This window comes from Rhinolophus sinicus, chromosome 10 (genome assembly GCF_057876585.1).
Source record: "Rhinolophus sinicus isolate RSI-liver-muscle chromosome 10, RSI-T2T, whole genome shotgun sequence".
Classification (NCBI taxonomy): domain Eukaryota; kingdom Metazoa; phylum Chordata; class Mammalia; order Chiroptera; family Rhinolophidae; genus Rhinolophus; species Rhinolophus sinicus.
Genome location: NC_142510.1, coordinates 2,887,459 through 2,897,395, shown reverse-complemented (window position 1 = coordinate 2,897,395; position 9,937 = coordinate 2,887,459). Strand labels below are relative to the sequence as shown.

The 9,937-nt window shown below is 44.7% G+C and overlaps 2 protein-coding genes across 5 annotated transcripts in view; both read right to left on the bottom strand.

The window, feature by feature from the left end:
* PDILT (protein disulfide isomerase like, testis expressed) overlaps positions 1 to 3,068 on the bottom strand; it is a 123,327-nt gene extending 120,259 nt beyond the window's left edge. Inside the window, exon 1 of the mRNA XM_088801195.1 lies at positions 3,048 to 3,068. The gene's annotated coding sequence lies outside the window, so the exon portion shown is untranslated. The remainder of the gene's footprint in view (positions 1 to 3,047) is intronic.
* THUMPD1 (THUMP domain 1 NAT10 acetyltransferase adaptor) overlaps positions 1 to 7,610 on the bottom strand; it is a 30,767-nt gene extending 23,157 nt beyond the window's left edge. For 2 of the 4 annotated variants that reach the window (XR_002139152.3, XM_088801197.1), the window contains exons 1-4: positions 6,652 to 7,610; positions 5,106 to 5,280; positions 3,927 to 4,175; positions 3,048 to 3,494 (exon numbers count right to left, since the gene is read on the bottom strand). Coding sequence is in view for 3 of the 4 variants with exons in the window: in XM_088801197.1 (XP_088657323.1) it covers positions 3,073 to 3,494; positions 3,927 to 4,175; positions 5,106 to 5,280; positions 6,652 to 7,200 (1,395 nt within the window). In the remaining variant the exon portion in view is untranslated. Of the gene's footprint in view, positions 1 to 3; positions 3,495 to 3,926; positions 4,176 to 5,105; positions 5,281 to 6,651 lie in introns of those variants that run through there. The other 2 variants (XM_019751624.3, XM_019751623.3) reach the window with 2 other exon arrangements.
* Positions 7,611 to 9,937: the final 2,327 nt, after the last annotated feature.

Sequence of the window (9,937 nt, the reverse complement as noted above, 5' to 3'; positions counted from 1 at the left end):
CTCCATAAAGCAAAACAAGCTTATTGAACCAGAACGCTGAGGTGGACTTTTTAAAACAGGCATAATTTTTCAAACTAAAAAATTAAAAAGAAAAAAAAAGCATTCAATTCTAACCATGGAATCTGGAATCTCGTCATTTATAAAAAACAAACGAACATACAAACAAAACATACTCAAATGTCAGTGAAAACAAACAGCTGGTAAACCTGAAAACAAATCTTTCACTGAATGATTCAGTTTCCAACAGAATACGGTACCTTAGAACTAGGGCAGAATAAGCGCTTGCCAAAGAGCAATAAATACAAAAGGGGAGTAAAACAAACTACTAAACCCAGACTTTCTGTACAGTAGCAGCTTTTACAAAGTAAAAGGAACCCAGGTCTAGCGCTGTAGGTTCTGTAAGCATACGGCCAATTTTATTCCCCGAGTCGTGGAGTCTTGAACTGGAGAAATAAACGTAATCTTTGTCTTGGAAAGTCCGAAGGCACCCAAATCCTGTCCTCTGTTCCGCCGAATGATACTTACAATGCTCCCACAATCCTTTCAAGATGACTTCAGCCTACTGCGAGTTAACACTCTAAACATGGAAAGGTGTATGGAAGCGCCAACCTCACCCGAATTAGCAAGACTCTGTCTATTCTTTGTCCCCCTCAAATCCTTCCAGTCTGGTTTGCCAAGCGGGACTCCGAGCTGGGAGGAAAAAATATGCCCACATTCACCAGCCATTAAACAAACAGAGCCATTCGTGTGGGAAGACTTCACGTTTAATATTAGCAAACTTTTCAAAATTAAAGACTAAACCCATCTCCAAAAGCGAATTTTGCAGCCCCTTAACATTCTCAACCTAGACCTTTTGCAGCCCCCTTTGCTCTTCCAGCTTCTTTCAGTAGTTCTGCAGGAGAGGAACCTTTGAAACAATTTTCGAACTAAGGAAGGCCTCATGGAAGGGGAGCGTGTGGACTACACTGAAGGATACTTATTCCACAGAAATCCAGAACTGTCAGAGGACTCCGTTCGTTCTGAGGGAAGGGATTTCCTCTCCCAATAACACAAATGCGTTGCAAAAAGAAGGGGAAATGCTATTTCTTTGGGTTTTGCAGTTTTCCAAGGAGAGTTTTAGTGGCTTGAGACTGGTTACCATCATTCTTCATTCTCAAGCCCAAGTGGCTGTTGAAACATTTCATGAGTTCCTTGGGCAACGCGATTGTTTCAAAGAGTCCATCCATTTCTTTTTGATCTGAAACTTGTCACTTTTAAGAAAAAAACGTTTTCCCCAGGATGTGCAAAAACTCATTCATTGTTCACCCAATGAAAAACGTGTGCTAGGTAACTAGTTTCCGTAGATAATTCTTCATCATCAGAGCATCCAGCCAAGTCTGGATGTTTTCTTGTAAGTACTCTGGCAATTCCCCCTTCAACGCAAATACCCCATTGAGAATTCTTCCTCTGATAAGCCACGGGGGTTTCTGTATGTAGAATTGTGTGCTCTTTGTTCAGGTTTTGGTTTTGGTGTTTTTAAAAAATATTCTTGCATGAACACGTCTTTCGTAAGCTTAAGCATTTTTGTAGCATTATCCAGAACTTTCTTCACGTCATCCAGAAGTGTCTTTCATGATCAGCACCTCTGTGAAGAAAGCAGTGCGCTATAACAGCAACATCGGGATTTTCTTTTATGAAAATGAGGCAACATTTCTCATGAAGCCAACCCCTGATGGGGCACCGGGAGTACAGATGACAGACCTTTGGTTTTCAGACATGAAGACCCATGAAATTTATATTGGCCTTTGTTTGGGGAGGCTCCTAGTAGCAGGAAGCTTTTCTTGAATTCTATCACGGACAAATCTCGCAAATGCTACAGTATGTCAAACATTCATGAAATCTGTCGACTTGTCAACCCAGAGAGAGAAGCTGCTGCTGCTTTTCAGTTAATTACACAAAACTTCCTTAGCACCATGTGGCACAAGTCAGTTTATTAAACGGGAGTGAAGTCTTCAATTTCTTGTACTGCCTGCACTACGCATTTTAATGTTGGTATTATGAATCTTACCAACTACATGAAATTTTCTTTTCTACAGTAAGTTCTGCTGATAATTTGCTTCCTAAACCTTCTCTCTGAATGTGACCTTTTGAATAAAAGCTTTACTGTTTTGATATTTCAAAAGCCACTTGAAAACAATCAACATTTTTACTGATGAAATGGCTATGATTTATAGTTCCCACCACTGCAGCAAATGCCAAGTTTGTAAACTGCATTCCAGACGATGTACAGTGCAACTGGACCACCTGGGTTATGAGGCCCTACAAAACCACTGCGAAATAGCTTTCACTATAAAGAAACAAGTTTTGTGTCCCTTGTTGTACTGATACACTCAGTAACTCGAAGACTGTAATTCTCCATCACCAACCTTATCAGAAATGTCTGTGGTTCTACGCCTCGCATGGTCCCCTTCTGTCTCACACCTTACCTTCAAAAATCGCAGCACTGGACCGTCAGATTTGTTTGTAACGAGCAAACGTTAATGAAATATAAAAATGGGCCTAACAGCTAAACAAGAAATGACAAAAAGTACGAAAACTTCACAAAACAATTTACCTCTAACCTATGTGACCCATGTTTTTGCAATGCTGACAACAAAGTGGCAGGGGACAACTGAGTTGATACACAAAAATCCCTTCCTTAAAGTGAAAATTTCCCTCTGAGTTTACATTTTGCAGAGCTCGCTCGCGCCCATCCATCAGTTGGCAGTGCAGGAGGAGAGGCTGGGGAAGGCTGTCACGAGGAGAGGCTGACGGCATACCCCCCCCCCCCCCGTGTAAATGTTCACCAACTAGCCACAGCTCCCGCTGGCTCAACCAGATGCAGTGTGGGCCTACTGTACACTGCCAGGCGGGGCTGGAAGGGTCTCCAACAAACCTGTTCACAGGGCTGCCCAGCCACTATGAGCACAGCTACTATGCAGCACAAAAAGTTCAAAACCAGTATTTTCAGTCGTCATTTTATATGGAATCCCAGCAACCTCTCACAGAATCCCCATGGAGAAACTCACCTCCAACACCAAATGATTTTTGTTCCTATGAGAGGTCATTTTCATTGGACTCAGATCCTTCTGTGACTTGACCTGCAAGTTCAGGGGTAGCTGCCCCCTCCTTCACCTCCGGTGTCTCGGATGCTGGCTGGGTCGGCCCCAGCTCTACACTAGTCTCCGGTTCCACCTGCTCGTTATTTTTTCCTTCTGTTGGGTCATCTTGGTTCGACCCATTGGCAGACGCCAGTTTGGCTTCCTTCCCATCTCGTGCCTGCGCTGCCTGCTCTGGGTGAGCCTGTGGCGGCTCCTTAGCAGTCTTCACCACCTCCTGGAGGTTGTATTTTCTGAACAACGTGTAATCTTTCACAACACTCAGGCAGCAGACGGCTTTAATGATTTCTACCACCACTGTGTACTGCGGATTGGTGAGATCCACTTTGTTTTCCGAATTAAGGCTTCCGACTATTCCTGTAACAAAACAATAGGGAAACACAGGCTGAGAAGGAAATTGAGAAGCTTGATGGATACAAAAACAATCCTTCCTCTACTTCTCTTTCGACTCATTAAAGCAAAATACATACAAGTCCACTCTTCTACACAGACCTCAATCAAATTTCCTAAACTTTCAAAATATAAATGCACATGAAATCCTGAGACATTTAAAACGAGCACTTTATTTTCCAAAAAAAATTTCAATCTTGATCTGGAAAGGACTTAATACCTAACTACCAGAAAATCTCATATCCAACAAATTGAAATCAGTTAGGTTGGTATTATTTTAAGGACACTTAATACACTTGCTCTACACTCAAAATATAAGACTTAAATCTTTTTTTAAAAATTCTTAAAAACAAGTATTTACCACTGCACACCAACGTAAAATCACTAAGTGAAACACACCTGCCAATTCCTTGATAACCTCCTCTCTATTCATGTGGCTGTTATTTCGAGATTTGTATACAATCTGAAATGTCCCTTTATTTGGAGCTTTAAACCAGGGTTCCAAAAAAGTCTCTGCATATTTTTTCATATCTTCTAAGAAAGCTTTGCATGTGCCTGAGATGGGTAACATCCGTAGAATAACCCGAGTCTTCTTCTTCTTGGTTTTGTACATATCCTGGAGAATATGGTGCACCAATTTCTCAGGTTCTAAAAGAAAAAAAAAAAGTACACAACAAATAAGAATATAAGCTCTGACATTTTAAAGACTCTTCAAACTCTCTAAAATGAATTTTCGTTAGCAGTGACATAACCTGACAGTAAAGTAGAAGAAATTATCATAATGGATTTTAAACACGTCTAGTCAAGCATATTTTCTCACTAATATTTCTTCAGCACCTACTATGGATTAATACTGTATCTAATATTTTAACTCTTCAGGATTATCACTGCTTTCACCAAAAACCGTTCATGATGACATTGGAGTTCAGATTTTTGTGACATCTGATATATCCAACAACAAAACCACATTGTTGTCATAAAGAACAGGTACTATCAAAGCAACAAACATCAAACAGTAGACAGACACTTTCACAAAACTACAACAAAACCTCCAGGTCACTTACAAAGGTGTACTTTATCCATTAGCTAAGTCTGGACAGAAGTCTAGGTCTCACCCCATGGAGAAGCTCCAGGACCATGAATTAAATGCACAAGTCTTCAGGCCACATCCTGGTTACATACATACTTTTAAATTAGCTAAGTGCATTTAAAAATCTAGAAATCTCTCCAGGTTTCCAACTTCTTTTGAAAAACCAGAAGGTCTGGCCCTACCAGAACGACATCCTCCAAAGCCTGAAGCCATTGCAAACTGGCTGTAGCTGAGTAGCAGCTGCTCCTTTTACACAGAACATGTACTCTTGTTTTACCAAAAGTTACATGCAAGGAAAGTGGCAAAGCCCAGTTTCCACTCCTGAGCCAGTGCTACGTCCACCACCCCATTCCCCCTGTCCATCTGCCTGGCGCTAACACAGTGTAAGGAGGGCGTCATCAACTGATGAACTGAGCCATAGCATGGAGCCGTTTGGTCGGCAGGATTCTGAGAAGGATCAATAACCTCGAGGCGTATGTCAGACATACCTATGCCGAGGGTCCTGATGAAGACCACGTTATTCGCTCCACTCTCCACTGACTGGAATCTTCTCAGCCTCATCTCCGTAGATGCCTTAATGTCGCCCACTTCTTTCTTCAGGGCAGCCTCCACGTCATCGTCTTCTCCCTCGCTCCCAGAGGGCTGCTGATCCTTGTCTGGGAACTGTGCGTAAAACCAGTGAGCAGAAATGCCGGAGCAGCGCAGGTTCAAAACTGTAACTAACTACTTGTGTGAAACCCCCAGTGGCTGATGGCTCCGTAGCGCCAATACAGCTTTTTATTAAGAGACTCAGACATCACCCCCGCCAAAATGCGGAGGAAGAAGGGTGTTCCCTCAGATTGGGGTACACATAATCGGAAAAATGATTTCAAAAGCATCTTGACAGCCTGAGACAGAGGAAAATGTGCTCACCAGATAAATCATTTCAGGAGGGACCTTACTCCCCATCACTAGACATCTTTGGGCCTAATATGGCACTTTCCCTTTGGTGGGATTAGACCAAAGAGTTCTGGAATTAAAAACCCTTACTCCTGTTCTACTGAGGAGCGGGGAACAGAAATAATTCAAGAACTTTCTCAAGAACTTGCTCAACAGGACATGCATTGTTGCCCAGTTCTCTGCCCACCAATGTGTTGCCAACCAGGCACTAATTAGTAACTGGCAACATTTATGGAGGCTTTATTGTGTACCAGGATGTACTTTATGTACACAAGCAACTTTTCGGCCAACCTTACAAAATACTATCATTCTTTTTCATCTAGCTCAGCACAACTGAATACCGTGCCCTCTACCCTCTACCCTCCTCCATTTAATTCTTGGGATGCTCATATTAGTCCAGATCCTGGGCCAAGAATGTCACTGTCGTACGGGGCCGCCTGCCAGGCCGCCCCCGACGACAAATGGCGCAGCGAGCAGGATCTCCCGCACCACAGTCATGATTCCCGAACTGTGACGGGACAACTTCGTAGACTGAATGTGGTATTGGTACAGAAGTTGTTACTTCTAAAATGTGTTTTTATGTGCATTTCAGAAATAACTAGCAGTAACAGTAAACCCACTATTCCAGAGATGCTGCTTAGGACAAACAAAGTATTACAGCCACGGGGTTCAGATGGTGGCAAAACATGGAAAAAGCCACGAGGACGAAGGAAGTTTGCCCTCGTGAACGTGGACCACCTATTTAACCCTCCATGTCCTCGTGAACGTCCCTTCACGATGCTGTCGTTAAGAAGGACACGTTCCGCAAAGAGCTTCAGAAACACAGCGCCCGGACCGCAGGCGGCAACGTATCAATCACGGAGCCACCGGGATCAGCAACGGGAGAAGCGCACGGCGTAAGCATCTCAAGCCCCAGAGCCGGCCGCGGTCGGCCAACGAAGAGGACGCGAGGGGGCGGGGACGAAGGCGACGCCACGCCCCCTCACCCTCGCGCGGGCGACAAAACTCGCGCGTGCGTAAGAAGGCCGCCGGCCTCCCCGCCTCCCGCACAGGCCTCACGGCCAGCCGCCCGGTCGCCCGCCCCGCGGCCCTGACCTTTTCCGGCCCGAACAAGTCGTCGCCGTATTCGTTGAGCAGGCTGTAGGCTTCCTCCACGCACTTGCGCTCGTTCATGTTGCAGGTGATGAGAATGCCCTGCAGCCCGGGCTCCAGCTGCCGGGGCGCGCCGCCGTCGCAGCGCCGAGCCCGCTTGGCCGGCACGTACTGAGCCTTGCCTTTGCGCTTACCGCCGCCAGACGGCAGAGGCTGCTGGACCGGGCTCGCCATGGTGCGTGGCAGCGCAGCGCCGAGCGCGGAACGTGCTTCTCCACGGCCCTCGGCGTCCTCGCTCCTGCGGGCGCGGGCTGTTACGTCACTTGTGCGCGACGGTCCCCCCGAGCCCCGCCTCCAACCTTCTTTCCGCGCGGCGCCGGGTCCTAAAGCCGGGGCCTCAGGGCGTGGGGAGGTGGCTGGAGGCGCCGGACCCGCCCCTCGCGAGGATTGACAGGCACTTCCCCTTTCCACTGGAAGGAGGGGTTTCCCTGGAGAAGTGTCCTGCGAGAGGAGCCGGCGTGTAAACTTAGAGGCTGGTCTGCAAACGGGCATAGTCCGTGCTTGCAAAGAATCATTTCATTTCCTCATTCATATTCACTGATTCACTCAGCGAGTATTTATTAAGCGCCTATGTGCTAGTTAGTGTCCTACGTACTGAGGTCATGACCAGTATTAACAGCAAGACACACACTTCATACGATGCCATTAGAAGCCAGTTTCTCCAAACCATCCTACTTTTTTGCTCCTGTTGAAACGTGCATATTCAATAGACCTTCCTGGGCACCCGTGTTGCAGGACCCCGGAGGCACAAAGAAAAACAGGACACAAGTACAAGGAACTCACTGAAGTTAGGAATCTGATTAGCAGAGTGAGAAAAAAAAAATAGTATTATACAAGGAAATTGAGCCAAACCTCTTAACACAACATTGTCTCTACGGGAACATTTTAACTGGTAAAATGCATTTCTATTAATAGCAAACGTGTAGCAGCATCCCTGAGCTCCATCCTGGATGCCAATAGCACGGACACCCCCACCCTCGCCCCACCCCCGCCAGTGTGTGACACCCAACGTGTTTCCACATTGCCCCTGCTGGGAGTCACTGACCTAAACTGATGGTTGGTAACTGAGGAAGTTATGGTTACAGGAGAGAAGGCTCAGGCCTCAAAACCTGCCTCAAAATATAACTAACAAGACAAGGGGCTAAGGAAGGGAGATAGAAGCAGAATGTGTCAACAGCTTAATCTCTCAAGTCGGTACAGATCAATACAATTTAAACAGAAAAATGTAGTTTTAAAAATGTGTCCAGTCACTTAAGCTTTTCCATATCTTTCATGGGATCTTTTAGGAACTAATGACATTTCTGGTGAAGAAGTACTGACCTGGAGCTTGAACATTCTTTAGTTTCACTTCGATTGTGTTTCTGTCCGTTAAAGTGCAATTTAGTACCATTTTACCTAAAATACTATGAATATCCTCGATCCATTTTTTTATCAGCTTATCCACCTTCCTTCCATCTGTAAATAAGCATAAATATCTTATGATGTGTGTAGTCACAATTACTGCTTCATGGTGAGATGTGAAATGGTTTTTCACCTTCTTTGTATTTTTCTATTACTTGAATTTTAAAATAAACAGTAGTTACTTATATATAACAATAAATATTCTTCATTGTTTTCACCTACATTGAATATCTGTGGTTTAGTGCAGCCGCCTTCATGAATTCTCTTAGCTGGACCTTCTGGATAACTGGCTGCTTCCTCTCACATTGATGTTACAGAGACAGCTTCTCTCCTTACATCTCACGGACCAAGCTCTGCCAGCTTCACACTTTTCCTCTGCAGCTTCCTCCCCTCTCAGCCTTCACAGAACTGAAGAGAGTTTGGGCCTTGCTCTGGGTGAGGCTCTGGCTAAGGGAATGTTGTGGTTGGTTTGATCTTCCACCCAGGCCTCTGAAACTTTCTCCACATCAGCAAAAGGCTGTTTCGCTTTCTTATCTTTCATGTGTTCACTGGAGTAGCACTTTTAATTTCCTTCCAGAACGTTCCCTTTGCTTTCACACCTCGGCTAATTGGCAGAGGCCTAGCTTTCGGTGGATCTCGGCTTGCCACACGCCTTCCTCACTGAGCTTAATCATTTCTAGCTTTTGTTTCAAAGTGAGAGCCCTGTGACTCTTCTCTCACTCCAACACTCAGAGGCCATGGAAGGGTTGTTAATGGTCCTGATTGCAGCGTTGTTGTGTGTCGGGGAACAGGGAGGCCCGAGGAAAGGGAGACAGAGGAGGAACAGTCGGTCGGCGGAGCAGTCAGAACGCACACAACATTTACCAATTAAGTTCGCCGTCTTAAGTGGATGCAGTTCCTAGCATCCCCCAAAATTACAATAGTGACAATGTGAAGTATTGCGAGAATTATCAAAATGTGACACAGACACAAAGCGAGTAAATGCTGTTGGAAAAACGGTGCCAATAAACTAGCCCACCCCATACAGGGTTGCCACAAACTTCAACTGTAAAAGATGCAATGTCCATGAAACACAATAAAGTGAAGTGCAATGAAATGAGGTATGGCTGTATCATTTTCATAGCCACAGCTTTTTCATTCACTCACTTAACAACTAGGAACCCCTCTAATATGTTGAGTCCTGTTCTAAGCTGTCTGGAATTCAGTAATGAATGAGACAGACAAAGCACTCGCATTTTAGTTAGTCTGCCATGGGCTGACAAGGGCTTTTTCTACAGTATTAACTAGGAGTGGTGACATTGCCTTATTCCCAGTTAAATGCAATGGCTCTAATGTTTCACCATTAAATGTTTCTTATGTTTTTATATCAAAATAAGTGGTTGACAGATACCCTTTATCACATTAAGGAAATGCCCTTCTATTCAAATTTCACTTTTTGGGGGAATATGGATTGTCCTCCCAAGTAAATGAGCGCTGAAATTCATTAACCACTTTTTCTGTATTCATTGAAATGGTTTTTCTCCTTTTTCATTTTCTTGGGATAAACTCAAACTGGTCATAAAGGCTTTTTGGTGTGTGTCTGTACATTGCTAGTTTCAGGTAACAATTAATTTTGGATTTTTTGTTTATGCTCATTGTTTATCAGAGTTTATGTTTAATCCTGACCAGTTCAGCTGGTTGAACCATGGCAGCTGGTTGGCTGAGAAAGAGAGTAGACCACCCCTGCCCCTTAACTTCTTTCCTCTCCACTTCAAAACCCCCATCTTCTTCCACCCTTTTTGCTTGCCCCAACTGGTCCCTCCAGCAAACCTAGGCTTCCTTTCTCTCC